Source organism: Ambystoma mexicanum, chromosome 3p (genome assembly GCF_040938575.1).
Source record: "Ambystoma mexicanum isolate Mex_15411 chromosome 3p, UKY_AmexF1_1, whole genome shotgun sequence".
Classification (NCBI taxonomy): domain Eukaryota; kingdom Metazoa; phylum Chordata; class Amphibia; order Caudata; family Ambystomatidae; genus Ambystoma; species Ambystoma mexicanum.
The window spans coordinates 934,409,127-934,426,804 of record NC_090925.1 but is presented as its reverse complement, the minus strand read 5'-3'; the positions used below and the strand labels follow the sequence as shown (position 1 = coordinate 934,426,804).

At 51.0% G+C, this 17,678-nt stretch overlaps 1 protein-coding gene across 1 annotated transcript in view; it reads left to right on the top strand.

The window, feature by feature from the left end:
* LOC138581135 (fer-1-like protein 4) overlaps window positions 1-17,678 on the top strand; it is a 1,598,034-nt gene that overhangs the window by 651,169 nt on the left and 929,187 nt on the right. The window contains exon 23 of the mRNA XM_069652231.1: window positions 95-278. Within this exon, the coding sequence (XP_069508332.1) occupies window positions 95-278 (184 nt within the window). The remainder of the gene's footprint in view (window positions 1-94; window positions 279-17,678) is intronic.

Below are 17,678 nucleotides of genomic sequence, written 5' to 3'. Positions count from 1 at the left end.
TGTCCGTGAAGAAGAGTGCACACTTATTGGAGAATACTTTGGTCTTTTATTTCTGTGCAATGGCATGATAGATTATCAAATACTCTTTCTGCAGGCCCCGGGATCGTACAATGGAGAAATCTTTGCGAAGGCTGAAATTTACATGTGGCTCGGTGGGACCAAGTATGTGAAGAACAGCATTGCCGAAATTCCTGAAGAGTTGAAACCCCTGTATGAGAAAGCAGGACAGCTTGTCGAATTCCCAACCACCATGCCACCCGTGAAACTCAGCCGAGATGGTAGGAATACGGTGTGGAATAGTGTCCACATTGCTATAATGTTCGCTTTATGTACAGTATTAAGTACTGATAAGCAGCACTAATCATGTTCCTAGACAATCTTATTGGTGATTTTCACCTTGATTCAGATGTGGAAGACGATCACTCTGTAAATTGGCCACAGGTTTGCAGTGTCAATTCAAATGAGTCTTGTTTTTATGTCTTGCATAATTAGACTTTAGTATTCATACCAGCTTAAAACAAATAACCGAACAGAATAATGAATGGTGATGTATCCTGGTTCTTCAAACTTTGAACTCTCTCCACATATGAGGTAATGGCACAGAGGAGAATACACTGATTTGAGTAGAATCAGAGTCTACAAATGTTGAGGCCACCAGTTTCCTTTAAAGCCACTAACCCCTTAAGTGTTAAGGGTGAGTATGTTCGACTTAAATTCTCATAAGAAATCATTGTAGGCTCCACCCACTTCTGCAATTACTTGGTTGTGCCCCTTTCGAGCACACCTCCAGTTCATCAAATGAGGTCCCATAATTAATCCCGTAACAATGCAGTTTCTCCATACAAAGTACTAGACTACCAAAAGGCATACAGATTTCTAACAATAGCAGCAAACCAAGGATTTTACGAAATACAGGGGCGTATGTGGCCAATTGATAGATGTGAGTGCAGCTTCGGATAGTGCATGATGTAGCCACATGCAGTGTCTCCGTTAAAGATAGCCAACACTGCATTTTCTTTATCTTGCCTGGATGTCACTTTGATGCTTGTGGCACATATTATATGAAAAAAGGAAATAAAGAACCAGTCTGAGGTTTTCAAATGCAAGCTGCAGAAAACGAAATAGATGATTCACAGCCAGGGTGGAAAATCACCTGTCCAAAAGAGTTCAGTACCTGAACAATCTAAGGCTTCAATCACCTACAGAGTAACAACACAAAGCTCATTCACTCTCGCTCACTCTTTCCCTCTCCACTCTCCTTATCTCTTACCTTTCCCTTTTTTGTCTCTTCTGTCTCCTTTCTTTGTTGTCTTTCTCATTCCCCTTCCCAAGTACCCTCTTCTCACCCTCGCCTCAATATAACCTCATCCCTCTGTCACCATTTCCCTCTCTTTTGCCTTCTATCACTCGTTATTCTTTTTTCCATACTCAAGCTATGTAGGTGAGATCTTGGATTGAAAACTTCTTAAGCCTCTAGGAGAATCCTCATAAACCCACCCATTGCTTCTCACAAATACATTCTTTAACAAGTCTGTAAAGTTGTACCCAAGGCAATTCTTTTCATATATGATTCCTTTAGTATTTGCAAAATCTTTTCCATTTTGTATGAGGTTGCTCTAAATCCCACATGTGCCCCTTCCCTTTAAAGGAAGCACATGTGTAAAACAGTGAATAGCTACAGACACAGCCATCTAAGCGGTCAGACACACACAATGCTTTACATTAAAACATAGACCCATTGCAAGGAAAGCATTGCAATTGCTGGCACATGTGATTAATTCCTAAATGTGATGTTCGTATAGCGTGCTAAACTTGATGGGCGCCATGAAGTAGGTTATGTTGACAAATACGTACTGCTTTAGTTCTCAAGAGCAAGGGATTGGAAGGACTCTTTCCTTGGGAGAATCCTGTGTCAGTAAGCTTTGAAGAAATATATCTTACTCACAAAGTTCAAGTAAAGCTTCAGAAATGCATCTTTTAAGATGTTGTGTTTAAGACACACCTGTAGCATCATCCTTTGTGTGAGGCCAGATCCTGATAAAAAAGGCCCCAGTTTGTTATTCTTTTTGGGGCCAATTTTTGTATTTGGTTGTCAGTGGCATGCATTAATGTAGTCCTCCCTCCCCCCAAAATCTACATCATATGCAGTGGATTTTATAATAAAATATCAGTTCTTCTTTATCAAAACAAGGTTAAGACATGGACAAGGTAGTCGTTGTACTCCATAAAAGAAAGTAAAATATGATAAATACAAAGTAAGGTATAGGAGAATGGGTATCATCTGTTTACTGCGAAATTGAAAATACTGAATATGGAAATCTTTACTGTGCATTTCACTGAAAGTATATGGGGGGGGTAGGTTAGGGTAATACATATTCTTTTAAATTAATAAATAAGTTAAGGGGGATATGGGAGGTTGTGGGGGGCTCCCCCTGCATATACTTGCAGTGAAAGAAAAAAGAATTCGACATTTTCGTATTTGGCTTTTTTTTCTGCAGTCATTACATAGATCCAGAGAATGAGAGCGAGAGAGAGAGAGAGCTAGATCTCCATAGGATACACCGGGCATAGCTACCATGTGACCCTTTAGATGAAACTTCAAGAAACCTTTGAAAAAAATTGAGTGGGCTGTATATTTTAGGCAGGAGGGAATTTTCGACTAGCCTGGAGCGGTTGCAGATCATTGTAGGTACAGGCGGCCCATGAGTTTAATATGCTTCCTATCTAGCTTAACCTTTTACCAAATCATTAACTATTTTGCTCCCAACTTAAGATGTTTCCTTTTTCTCTCTACTGTAATACTCCTATATTTTTTCATCACAATAAAGTTAGTTGCTCCTAGCGAAGGGTGTGCTTTACAAATTCATTACCTTACTGTGCCCTAAACAAATCTTTAGTTAGGGTAGTTATGATTACAATGAAAAACCTTACAATAAATTGGCCAGTTATGATTAGCAGTGCAACCATAACTCTTACACAACCATCTACTGCTCACACACAACATCATAATTGGCATTATTGGACCATAACAATTTTTGCCTCACATTTAGTGGATTCAACTGTACCAATGAGGTATTTTCTAAAGATTGTGTGAAAGCCTCCTTTGTAAATCTGCTAGAGAGCTCTAGTTCCTGCCTGTGGGGATAGACTGCTGTATATTAAGATTAGCAGTTTTTGGCGTAGGTCTGAAGGACATTTTGCAGTACTGAAAGTGTGTGGGCAAAACGGCTGAATTTTAGTATGCAGAAAAAATGCTCAATTCTGAGTATTTGTCCCGTGGATTAAACCTGTCAATTTCAGCTGTATTAATTCCTGGAATTTTATTTTTTGGTTGTTTTGCTTTGTGGGCATTCATATTTAAGCCAATTGGGGGCCTGCAAACATTTGGGCTCCCAATTAGCCCAAAATGATTTGTGCCTGAAGCCTCGACAAAACGAAATTCACCGAAAAGCAGCAAAGTGAGAATTAAATACACTACATTGGCGAAGCGTAATTATAGGCGAATTTCACCTATTTTCCTTTGCCGTGAAGGCGGTAATTGTGCCCCCCCCACCCCAGTACTGAACCCTTGTATATTAGAGGCACTATGTTCCCGAGTGAGCTCTAGGTACAATACGTGGTACTGCGCCCTTTAATATTGGAGTGTGGACCTTGTTGCACAAAGAGGTTTAGTAACAAAAAAACGCAAATCCTGTTTGTTGAAAACAGGTAATTTTGCAGAACATGATTTTCAAGTGAACATATAATGCTTCTCTCTCACACCCGCACACAGACACATAAAAAAATGCAGCCCAGGTACAGCAAAGGGTATCTGCGGTTGGGTTTTAGAAAGGGTACCAGGGGGTGGATGCAAAGTAGTACAGGGTGAGGTGAGATGCTGGGGGCAGGGAAAGAATTCAAGTAATTTGAAAGCAAGGTGGGTACACCAGATACTTTCTTAAGCACTAGCTTTGAGACTGTCCTTCAAAACAGCTTTTCTATTTGTTATAATAAATATTTATATGCCATTCGCTATACTGTCAGTACTGTGGGGTGGTTTCACAAATTAGGGACAATGTACCATGAGCTTTTGAGTGTGTGAATAGCAGGGCAATGCGAAGAAAGATTGCATGAATAAGGTACAGTGCTCTAGACCCACTCATACTGGTTTATTAGTCACTACGTGGCACAAAACACGCTCATCCCTTACAATTTACACACAAAACATGTGCAATACCTAACTTGCATTTTCTTTTACTCCGTGTCAGATGGAAACATTTCCTCCGAGTTCTCTGCACTTTGTAATATGATTTTGAGTTGGTTGTGGAGGAAGCAATGTACTGTGGTGATGGGCATAATTCTACGTGGTGCCACATAGATCAACATAAATATATGCTGTACCAAGTGGCCTCATTTATTTGAATGTTTAAAGCTTGGTAGTACACGTGTTTTGTATGTAAATTGTGAGGTATGAGTGTTTTTTGTGCAACATAGTGCCTAATAAGCCAGCATGACACAGAGTGGGAAGAAGAGATACAAAAGACAGGGGAGCTTAAAATGACGGAGGGGAAGGACGGGCAAATTGGCAGCAAGGGAACTTCAAGCAACCGTGGGACGGAACAGGGGGAGAAGATCACCCACGCTCAGGTTGGGTAGGGAGTGGAGGGAGTGTGGACCGAGCTGCTATGGATGGACCATTCCTTAAAGAGGACGATCTTTAGATCCTTCCTGAAATTTAGAAGCATGGGGTCAAGTCTGGTGATGATGGGAAGGAGGTTTCAGAGTCTTGAGGTGTAGACAAAGGAGGCATATCTTCTGGTTCTTTTATTCCTGCACCTGAACAGTTGAAGCCTGCAGATGTACTTACTTCTTGTGGATTGTAGACCTCCGGAGATTGTCAGGCCGATTCATGGAATTAATGTGCGCTGAAATTTCCCGCGCAAGCGTGCGAAAGCGTGCGATTCGCAGCGCAAGTACAAAAATCGCAGGGAAACCCACGCACATCGATTCATGGAAGTCCGTGCACGTGTAAATACTGAAATGTGCGCTAAATTTCTGCGTGGCGCACACGGGCGGACACGTTATCAAACGCCGTGCGCTACACGCACAGCGAAAGCGCACATAGGGTGGTGCACACAACAAAAGTAGGCGGAACACGGGGCGTAACATGCGGAATGGAGAACAATGTGTGAAAATGTGGGCGTTATGGGGAAGTACAGGAGGCAAATGCGCGGAACGCCCAGACGCGTGGCTACAACACGTATTCATGGAATCGAACAGGGCAAACGCGTGCGCCAAAAAGACACGCTAATCCGGAACCACGTACGCCAGCAGGAAGCAGGCGTACGCGGACCCGCGCAGCATAAAAGTGCACGCAAACAACAAACAAGCTCAGACGCTACGATGAATATACCGTTCCTCGCAGCAGTGGTCGTGGAACACCACAGGAGGAGGAGGATAGTCAGGGCCAGAATTTCTACACCCAGGACCAGCCTTTTTGGGATGCCGGATGACCAGGTGTATGGGAGGTACAGGTTTCCACCTCACATAATACTCGACCTGGTGAGTGAGTGGGAGGATGACCTCACATCACCCACCCTGTGCTCCCAAGCACTGACCCCCTTGGAAAAGGTGCTCAATGTACTGCTCTTCTTGGCCACTGGTTCATTTCAGCGGACAAGTGCCATAGTGGGGGGGGGTGTCACAGGCCACGCAGTCACGCTGCCTGCACTAGGTGTTGGCCATCATGACTGCACTCCCATCAGTCCGCAGGCACATATACCTGCCCATGACACCACCAGAAAGGCAGGCTGCCGTCCAGGATTTTTACAGGGTGGCACACTTCCCCCAAGTGCTAGGTGCCATTGATTGCACCCATGTGGCTCTACGTCCTCCCAGGGCAACTGAGCACATCTATAGAAACCGCAAGCACTGGCATTCCATCAATGTGCTGGTAGTATGTGATGGCAAGGGAATCATCACCTCAGTATATGCCAACTATCCAGGGTTCACCCTTGACAGTTTCATTTACAGAATGTCAACCCTAAACCGGGACATAGAAGCTGGGCGGCATGGCGATACATGGCTGCTTGGTGAGTATAAATCCCGCTGCACATGCATGCATGTCAGATACTGAGTAATGTCACAACCCCACTAATGATACCCATCATCACCTCCCCAGGGGACAGTGCCTACCTTCTGAGCACCCACATGATGACGCCAATTCGTAACCCCACCACACCACCCAAGGTAAGATACAACACAGTGGTAGCATGTGTCCTGCACAACGTTGCAACACGCCGGGGCCTGCCGGTGGACATGGTGGTGCCCCCACATCCCCAACCACATGAACGGCCGCTGCGCATCGAAGGGGAAAGGGCACGTGGTGAGGCAGCCCGTACGCAGCTGGTGGCTAATTACTTCACCTAATATCACACCCCTGTGGAGTGCACACAGCCTTGGCACATACCAGCTGACAATCAATGATGATGACATAAGGGACAGTCAACTGTCACAACCATACCAGCCTGAGATTGGTCACCTGTAAGTGTTACATTGTGTGCATCCCTACCTACCGATAGACAACCAATGCTGTGTCACAAAAAGACACACATTCATGCCGCATGAATGACTACCCCCTTGGAAAATACAACATGAAAATAGCGCCATGTCACCCAACCCCTCCCCATCTCCGCCACCCAACACGCCATGGCATGTCATGCAATGTGAAGGCAAACAAAGCAATGCACAAGACCTGCCACAAGTGTCACAAAGTGCACTGTCCCAAATGGAAACAGCCCACAGACAATATGCTCCCAGTAATCAACAACAAACAGCACACATGACCAGATACTTACCACCAACACAATACAGCAACACAGCATGAAACATAGCAAAAACATGACAGTACAAATTCAAAGTAGTGGTAGTCTTCCAACCTGAATAAGCCATCACATGGACCCCTTCCAACTGCAGAGTGTTGCTGCCACGCAAATGTGTCAGTGTACTGCATACAACATGAACTCCATCTGCAAAGGAGACGGCCTTGTGAAGACATGAAGAAGGTACCTGCGAATAATGAGGAAGACATGGATGCACAAGCACATATCAATACACCATGCAGTGTTCAATACAACAACAATACCCACTAGGGATGTCCACACAGTATTGACTACAGACTGCCCACACAGTTCATGGGAGCCCAATGTCACCGTGTAAGTCACTGTCACTTGGTCACACCCTTTGCAAGCCCATGGAAATGTGTCACGCCACATTGGAGACCGGGGTCCGCCGCGCCCGCGGGTCCCTTCATCCCCTGGCGAGTCTACCCGCGCTTTCGCACTTGGGGGCTCGCCAGGGGCAGAGCGCTGGGTTTCGGAGCCGGAGGGTTACGGCGCATGCGCGGAAGACCTCTGTCTCGGTTCCGCGCATGCGCCGTGGACTGGGCTCGAGCCCTAGGAAGGGCTTGCCTTCCAGGACTCGCTTTAGGTACGCCGGCGCCCGGAGGTGAAGCGGCTTGCGTTCCAAGCCTCACGGGGGCCGGCGACCCATAAGGGGAGGTCGCAGTTCGAGGCAAGCCGCGTCTCAACGCGGTTTGCTTCGTTCTGTGAGCTTCCTACCTGGGCCGCCTGTACTCACCTGAGCCCGCTCTGGGCTGCCTGTTACCTTTCCAGAAGTTCGCCCCTGGGCCTGCCTGATACCTTACCTGAGTTCCTCCCTGGGCCTGTTTGATACATTACCTGAGTCCCTTCCTGGGCCTGCCTGATTCCTTACCTGAGTTGTTCCCTGGGTCTGCAGCATACTTTTCCAGTGTTCCTCCCTAGGCCATCCAGCTACCTTACCTGGGCTCTCCCTGGGCTTGCCAGCTTTCCATATCTGGGTTCCCCAGGCTCTGCCAGTATTTACCAGAATTCTCAGGTTCTGCCGGCATACTTTTACCTGGACCATCCTGGGTCTGCCCGCATCCTCTAACCAAGGTCCCCAGCGTTTGCTGCCCTAGAGTACCTTTCGGGCTCCTTCTGTTTGATATCCTGCTCAGCCTTGGTCCTTCCTTCCTGTCCAGCCTTACTTCTTCATCCATTCCTGTGGACCAAGAAGATACCTGCCTCACCGGAATTTAAGACCTACGCTTCAGTTCACGTACTTTGGACTTTATTCCTACAGACTCCATCCCGGCCCGTATCTGTTACAAGACCGCTGCCTCTCCTGCCTGTGCTTGCACAGTCCCTTCATCACGTTAATCAGGAGAGTGCCTTCCGTGACATTGGGAATCGGCCCATCCTCCACCCAGTATCAGTTTTTGGGTGGTGGAGAGGCTGGTCTCTCGTGCCACAAGCTCATCTTTCAACTGGATACAGACTGGCGACCCCGGCAAGATCAAAGACCAAGAAACCAGGTACGCAGCCCTCTCGTGCTTCCCAACTTGACAAAATGGGAAGCAGGAGGGGTGTGTGTGTCACGAACCCAAGCATCTAACCCAAAATCAGGACAAGCCTGCATGTGCCCAGCCGGAATACACAGTGGATGCCCACGGGAGCCACACAAGGCAACACACTGTGAAAAAATAAATAAAAAAATTAAAATAAAAAATGGCCATGTAGGGGCCAGGGGGGGTTGGGAGGCCATCCAGGAGGTTCGAGGACAGGGTGCACACCAACACCCACCTGCGTGGATGATGCAAAAAAAAAAACTCCATGGGCTCATGGCCTGCACTGCTGTGCCATTGTGGGAGAACTGCTGTCGCTCTCTACACCCTCTGCTGCTGCATCAGGAGGTGGTGGTGCTATGGGAGGCAGCCCACGCAAAGCCCTGGTATGGTCCTCCATGGCAGCAAGCATGCAGATCTGGAAGGTCTGATTCTGGGAGATGATTGTGCGGAGATCCCCATGCAGCACCTCACGGGTTGCCTGCATTTCTGCATGCATGGCCTCGCGTGATGCCCGGATCTCCTCACGGGTTGCCTGCAGCTCAGCTGAGAGCGAACGTGTGAGCTGCCCCAGCTGCTGTTCTGCCCTAAAATTACGGAAAGCCTCAAGTTCAAGCAGAGTCTCCCTGACGTTATGGAGTTCTACCCTCAGGGCTTCCCTGTGGCCCTGTGACTCTATTGATATGGCTTTTTGCAGAGTCCCCAGTGCCGCCCGTCGGTCCCTGTTGGACGCCAACATATCTTCCCTGTGTGATTGGCAAATGGAGTCTGTTGCCTGCTGTTGTTGCTCCATCTGCCTTTCAGGGGGGATAATGGAAGTGGCCACCCTCTCCATTGCCTGAGCCATCATTTCAACTGATGCTGCCTGTTGGGTTGCCATACCGTGCATGAAGTTTTCCCATACAGAATTGCCTGGTGGTGCACGGCCACCGCGTTGTCGGGCACCACACCTGTTTGGGGCAAGGCGATCTGCACCTTGCTGTGCTGGCACTGCCTGAGGCTGCAGGACTGCATTCCCCCCTCTGATCTGCTGGCCCAGGTACAGGATCAGATGTTGTGGAGTGTGACCCTGCATCCGTAACCGCCAAAGACGGACCTACCAACACTGACATCCCCATAGAGGGTTCTTCCCCTGGGGCAGGTGGGTTGGACAGAACAGAATCCCTGCCAGAAGCACTCACCTGCGACAGCACATAAGTCTCATCATCCGATTCAGCACCTGAATAGAAGTATGGGGAGGTGCACCCAGAGACACCCCTGGACAGTATGGTCTGCAGTAACAAAGAGTTTTCACCCACCACCACACCACGTACTCCACTGGTGCCAGGTCGTGGCTGAGATCCCTCCTGGGTCTGCACCATCTCCTCAGCCTCACCAGCATCAAGTGCGTCATCACCTGCAAAAACATGAAATACAACAAATGGAAACAGGCATGAGCACCATAGCACACACATAGGCCTGACAAGACAGAGATCCTGTACATGATTCACACATGTCCCACATGACTATGACCCTGGCATGCATGCACTGTCAATGAGTTGGAAGGGGAGGCAAAAAGCAGACACTGAGGACACCAAGATGGCAAAGCAACACACTTGCTGCATGGTGGGTAGCACTGGCATCACACATTAGCCTGTGAGTGGCATGTCCAATACACATACATGACACATGCCAGCACACAGATGGCATGTAGCATAGCCATGGTACATTAGACAACTACAGCGATATGACAGTGAATGAGTACTGTCACCAATCCATGTGAGATGGACATGATGAGATGAAAAATCCTAAATAGTGTGGCAAAATATGCATGTGCCACACACTGCAACACATCCAGTATACAATAACACAGTGATTGTAGGCAGATGTACACATCAATGGTTGGTCACTTTAACACGACAGGAAACAACTATCATGTTCCACATGCAAACAGGCACTAAAAATAAATGTGAGCAGGACAATACTCCCTCACCCCGAATGGTCTAATCATTCACATAACCAGGTAACAAATGTGGCCCAATTTGTGGTGTAATCAATGACAGAAGCATGTCACATATGTGGCATTAGGGCTGAAAAATGCCTAGCAAAAATGGGAGATTTGAAACAATCAGCCTGAATGAACACTGAAAAATGTTGTTGCAAGATGACAGTTCAAGGGCAACTGCAGTAATGTGGCGCTAATTGGCTACTGTGGTCAGAAGGGATACTGTCATACCCAAATCCAAGGCCGGTGAATGTTTTGGAGGAAGCACAAATGGGTGACCCATACCACTCAGGTGCTCACACCCTCACCTGGCACTCAATCAGAACCCGTCACCCACACAACATACACATGGATTACATACACATGCATGGGCACTCACTGGACAATGCGTCGTAATCTGGTAGGTCTCCCACGCCTTGGATCTGTTCCTCTGTGACGAAGGTTCCAGCAACACACTCATGTTCAGTGAGTTGGTTGTCCTCTTGTGGAGACCCACCGTCAGTCACCAGAGTAGAAGCATGATTTGAGGCCAGCTTGTTCTTTGCTCTGCGTTTCAGGTCATTCCACCGCTTGTAGCAATCATCATCTGAGCGCCTCACAAATCCAAGGGCACTAATGATGTCCGCGATGGTCTGCCAGTGTGCCTTACGTTGACCAGGTGTGTTCTTGAACCCTGCAGTCACCACCATTTTGCGGCTATGTGCTGACACATAGGCCACTAGTGCATCAAGTTCGGCGTCATTAAAGCTAGGTTTCCTTGACATGCCAGAATGTGTAGCCGTGTCTGGGGTCTCAGCATGTAGTGCCAGAGCACCCTTCTTCCTCTTTTTCAAAGGTGGTGCGGATCCTGAGTGGCTTACGCCGTTCTGGTCAGTAGGGGCAGAAGCACAGGTGGACTGGGTACTAGGAGTGTGTGAATGCACAATGACCATAGGTCTTGGTGCAGGCATTGGCTGCAGGGTGATGATGGCAGGGGCAACGTCTGTTTGATGGACCGGGACCGACACTGTCCCAGCTGGGAGACTCAGAGCTGGGGTGGATCGAGCTGCAGCTGCCCCTGCAGCCTCCCCACCCTGCCTACTTGGGGCAGCAGATGACATAGCTGCCCCAAATCCACGTGGCCTGGTGACACCAACTTGCACTGCCACACGTGGCTTAGACTTGCTGACCTGGAAGTCAGCTTGGGAGTCATCCTGTGCCGGTTCAGGTGCCACAATGGGCTGGTCCAACAAGGGCTGAGCTGGGATGGTGTCAGCTACGTTTCCCACAACCATGGGAGGGGGCATGGGTGTCCCTGATTGCTCCTCCACACATGGTCTAGGGGCACCCTGCAAATCCTGGCCATGTCCCCTACCACACCCACCACAGCCACCTTTTGGAGGTCGGCCACCTTTGCCTCCCTTACCGCTTGGTCGTCTCCCAACCATGGCACTGATGTTCTTGTGCGTATGGGAGTAGCAGTAAACGATTGTCCTGGGCAATTGGGGGTGAAAGGGGTAGGGTACTAGATGGAATTCGTACCCTAGTGCTCTAGCAAGGCTGTCTGTGACCCCTGGGGGAAGATGACGGGTCACGCAACGTACAGGCACCCCGAAAACAAAAAATAACGTGCACGCAACCCCTCGTAGACCAAGTGCATGGAAAAATGAACCCGCACTACGCTGTGGCACCCAGAAACACAAAATTAAGCATACACGTAATACACACAGCCTACAATGACCTCTGAAGGGGTACGCGACACACGGGGCAAGCACAGTTGGTAAATACGTGCGCGACTCACCGTCTGCCTGGGAAAAAGAACGTGAAAAAGACGCGCGTGTGCGCGTTGGCAACACCCCCGCCAAAAGAAGAATTTTACGCTGTCTGAGGAGTCAGGACAAAAGAAGAAGTGAACGCTGTTTGAGGAAACAGGCCCAACAAAAAAATTGAATGCTGTCAGAGGTAACAGGGAGTACGAACTTGAAACGCTGTGAAGTAATCGCGTGTGCACCGACAAGAAGTACAGAATTCAACCACTCGCTCTCCACTTATAGCACGTACAAGGAAATGGCGTCCTACACGTACCTTTTAAACCGGCCCACACGTACAACATCACTTACGCGTGTATGCGCTAAGGCCCTTTCCTCCAATTACACGAGCTGACACTCGGACGTGCAGTTTTTGGACGTGTACGATGAACATGCACCCGTGTTGAGGGAAACGCCCGCGCGTGTCACGTCACATACGTGTAGGCCCTTTCCTCGGATTACACACATTCACATGCAGACGTGCAGTTTTTTCACGCGCCATGAGCCACTATGCCCACGTCACGAGGGAAAGGCCCGCGCGTGTAACGTCACAGATGCACTTACTCGCTAAGGGCCTTTCCTCGAATTACACGCAAACGTGCAAGATTTTCACGTGCCAAATCACTCAAGCTGGCCACCGAACAACACACGGAAGACCACGCTCCTGCCCAGAAGGCCGAATTACTGCCCCCCAGAGTCCCGAGCACGCTCCCACCTGCCATCTGCTGCTGCCTGCTGCCCACGTGCCCTGCTATTTGCTGCCTGCACATCATCCATCTGCATGGGTGCAGTTGTTGTGACCCCCCCTGCTGGAACTGAAGACTCCCGACTGGGATACCATCGCTCCACAGCCCAGCCCCAGGACCCAGTTGCCCACCCACACCTGCCTCTGGGGTTGCCATGTCGGGCACACCACCATCTGGCACCACTGGCAACCCCCAGCCAGAGAGGCAGGGGGCCACCAGCTTCAGTGCCAGGGAAGTTGGTGTCCTGGTGGAGCAAGTCCTGGGGCAGTATGATGCCCTCTTTGGAAGTTCTCGCGCCGACTATGAAGGACGGACCAGGATCTGGATGGACATCGTGACTGCCATCAACGAGGAGGGGGTGGCAGTCCGCAACATCAAACATGTCAAGAAGCGCTGGGAGGACTTCAGGTCCAGGACCCTCGACAAGGCCCGGCGCCTCTTGAAGGCAGCGGATGCCAAGGGGCACCGGGGCCACCTGTCCGACCACCAAATGAGGGTCCTGGAACGCATATGCCCAGCGCTTCACGTCCAGGTCCTTGAGAGGCAGACCCATCTGGAGTCGAGCGGTAAGTGTACATGCATACTCATTGGAAGCTGTGTGTGTCGTGGTGTGCCAGTAGTGTGCAGGTTGCACATGTGTTTTTGTAGGGACATGTATGGATGTGTATGTACAGGGGCGTGAGGCTGACACATGCAAGTCCTCTCATGTGTGAGACACATGGATGGTGTATGTGTGGGTAAGCATGCAGGCCAAATGCAGATGTGGGAGCACACGTTTGAATTACTGTGTATGTACGTTGGCATGGTTGTGGTGTCACACATGGATGTTGGTTCCAGCTGCATGTATCTGCACTGTGTACATGTGCATGTGTGTGTATTTGACTAGTGTGCAACTGTGATGCAACATGGATGCATGTGGCACTGACATGTAGTAGGCTGAATGCCAGATGTGACATGGATGGCGATCTCATCACTCTGACAGTTGGTAGACATGCACACATGCATGTAAGTGTGTTGGTGTGTGTGCATGTGTTGTGTACTCCCCGTGTTTAATGTGACGTCAGGCTCACCTTCGGATGCTGATGCTGTTGTATGTGTATGGATGGTGCTGCCTGGTGCAATATTGCTGTGGAATTGCTCATGTGTGTGAGTAGAAATGACATGTGTGTTAGGGAGTGTGATGCCATGTCTGAAGTTTGACACTGCCACTCATGTACAACTGTCATGTGTGTATCAGTCCATTGTACAGTGCCCTGATGCCTGTGTTCTATCTCTCCCGGTCTGCAGCGTCAACTGATGAAGAGGGCGGAGAGGGTGCTGTGGAGCAAAGCAGCAGGGATCGCACCACCAGCCGGAGACGCAAGGCCCGGCTCCCCTCCCAGATTGTCATCTCTTCGGGGAGTGAGGAGTCTGGTGCCACGTCCCAGGCCGCAGCTGCCGAGGGTAGGTCCAAGAGGCAGAGGTTGGAGATGGACTCCTCGGCAGCAGAAGGGGCAGCTGAGACCCCACAGGGTCCGACGGAGGAAGATGGCATGGAGTCATCCAGGTTGGTGGGGGGTTTGGAGGAGGAAGAGGCCGTGGAAGGGACACACACAGGGTCTGGAGGTGGGGATTCCACTGGTGCCAGTGGTGCAGTGCAGGGGCAGGGACAGGACGCAGCACAGGCCGCCACAGAGGTGCCTGTGTGTAATCCTGTCCCTGGTCCTGTGACTGCATCATCCGGCACCAGCAGGGATGCCTATGTCCAGACCCGTTTTCAGGGAGGGGGTGGGCGCACAACAACTGGTCTTCCTCTCCCTGCGGATGTGGCTATCCGGGACCTTGTAGAGCCTGTCCTGGCTGGGATAGCTTTGCGTCAACGGGGCATGCGAGTTGACATGCAGTGTTTTCGTGAAGACACTGCACGTCATCTCTGATGCCTCTTTGACCGCGTTGACCTACTGGGACGGGTCACCAGAGCTGGATTCCTCCGTGTGCTGGACCTTCTTGCGACCCCCTCCTCACCTGAACCACCTACGCGCCAGTTGTCCTCCATGCCATCTTCCCACCCATGTATCAATTGGGTACCCTGTGGAGCTGCCTCTGACCCAGCGGCCAGGCTGGTGGAGGACACATCCCTGCCACAGTCGGGAGTCTGACGTCCAGTAGGGGTGGCCACCACGACAACTGCACCCCAGCCAGAGGACGACGTGCAGGCAGCAAGAGCAAGGGCGCAGGCACAAGCATAGCAGCAGCAGCAACATGGTGGGAGCAATGATGGCTCGGGGCCTTCAACATCGGAGGGGCAGGCATCGGCCAGAGGGCAGGAGGACCCAGGATTGCAAGTGTCTTCCGTGTGGCAGCGGTTGGGCCACGCCATAGATGCAGAGCGGCAGCGGGCGGAAGAGACACGGCTCACAATGGTCAGGACGGAAAACTCCATGCGGAGGGCACTGAGGCGGGCCGAGTGCCTCGAGGCAATTCACAGGGAGTTGGAGGGCAACATGTCATCGTCCCTGCAAACCCTCTGGGCCATGGAAGAGGACCGCCTCCAGGACATTGAGTGGGAGTTCGATGATGCCCTGGCCCTGGACATCCAAAAGTGAGCCGTCGGACTAGCCCGCTGCCATTGTAAATAGTTAGTTAGTTAGTGTTAGGTTTCATTTTGGTTTTAATTTTGGGGCGCTTGGACAATACCCCACATTTCTGTATATAGTTCTTCATTAGTTAGTGTATTTTTGTAGGTTTCATTTGGACAGTTGGGCTCATGGATCCAGGATTTCATCTTTGTAAATAGTTGGAGTGTGGATTTGTCGGCATTTTCTTTTTTGATTTTTCCATGGAGCAATGGATTTTACTTTTTCATTTCTGTTTGGATTTGCTTTGTTGGAAGGAGACTTTGGAGTCATTTTTGATTTCATATATTTTGGATTCTGATTTCCTTTTTTTATCATTATGTGACATTCTGCATTGTTTTCCTTATGTCCATTGTTTGGTATTTGATTTTCTTTCACCACATTTTTTGTTCAATACATTTGTTCCCGTACTTCAATGTGTGGTATTCTTTCATTGGTTTCATGCATGTCACGATGTGGGTTTTCACATTCACTGGCACCCATTGTGTGTGTGTGACGGACATGTGTTGATGTACATAAATGCCATTTGGATTGTTTCATGTAATGTGCATTTCAATGTGGGGTGTATGTTATGCTTGGTTGGTTATTTGGGCAGGGGTGGCGTGCCGTTGGATTTTGGTGGCCATGAGGGCCATGATTGTGGGTAATGTTGACATGTTGGGGGGACATGAGTGGGGGCCTGCTGGCAGGTGGCCCTCACTGCTGGGGGGTGGGGGTGCAGGGGGACATGAGTGGGGGGCCTGCTGGCAGGTGGCCCTCACTGCTGGGGGTGGGAGTGCAGGGGGACATGAGTGGGACATGAGTAGGGGCCTGCTGGCAGGTGCCCCTCACTGCTGGGGGGTGGGAGTGCTGGGGGACATGAGTGGGGGGCCTGTTGGCAGGTGGCCCTCACTGCTGGCGGGTGGGGGTGCAGGGGGACATGAGTGGGGGCCTGCTGGCAGGTGCCCCTCACTGCTGGGGGTGGGGGTGCAGGGGGACATGAGTGGGGGCCTGCTGGCAGGTGCCCCTCACTGCTGGGGGGTGGGGGTGCAGGGGGACATGAGTGGGACATGAGTGGGGGCCTGCTGGAAGGTGCCCCTCACAGCTGGGGGGTGGGAGTGCTGGGGGACATGAGTGGGGGCCTGCTGGCAGGTGGCCCTCACTGCTGGAGGGTGCGGGTGCAGGGGGACATGAGTGGGACATGAGTGGGGGCCTGTTGGCAGGTGCCCCTCACTGCTGGGGGGTGGGGGTGCAGGGGGACATGAGTGGGGGCCTGCTGGCAGGTGCCCCACACTGCTGGGGGGTGGGAGTGCTGGGGGACATGAGCGGGGGCCTGCTGGCAGGTGCCCCTCACTGCTGGGGTGTGGTGGTGCAGGGGGACATGAGTGGGGGCCTGCTGGCAGGTGCCCCTCACTGCTGGGGGGTGGGAGTGCTGGGGTACATGAGTGGGGGCCTGCTGGCAGGTGGCCCACACTGCTGGGGGTGGGGATGCAGGGGGACATGAGTGGGGGCCTGCTGGCAGGTACCCCTCACTGCTGTGGTTGTGGGGGTGCAGGGGGACATGAGTGGGGGCCTGCTGGCAGGAGCCCCTCACTGCTGGAGGCTGGGGGTGCAGGGGGACATGAGTGGGGGCCTGCTGGCAGGTGGCCCTCACTGCTGGGGGTGGGGGTGCAGGGGGACATGAGTGGGGGCCTGCTGGCAGGTGCCCCTCACTGCTGGACATGAGTTGGTGATCATATTGCAAGGTGACATGTGGATTGGCTAGGGGGCATGCCCATGGTGGATGGGCTGCCTGCGGGACATGACCAGGGGTGCAGGGTATTCCCCTGTGGTGTGGGCTGCCTGCAGGAGCCGTGGAGTGGGTAGAGGGGACACCTGGGAGGACCCACACTGCCAATTCACATGTAGGACTCTCCGCGCACCACACTGGATACACATACCCCGCTCTGACAGCAAAATCGCGTGTGACACTTCCCGCAAACCCCAGTAATACACGTACCCCGCTCGCACAGGGCCAATCGCGTGTGACACTTGCTGCGAACCCCAGTAATACATGTACCCCGCTCGCACAGGGCCAATCACGTGTGACACTTGCCGCAAACCCCAGTAATACACGTACCCCGCTCGCACAGGGCCAATCTCGTGTGGCACTTCCCGCGAACC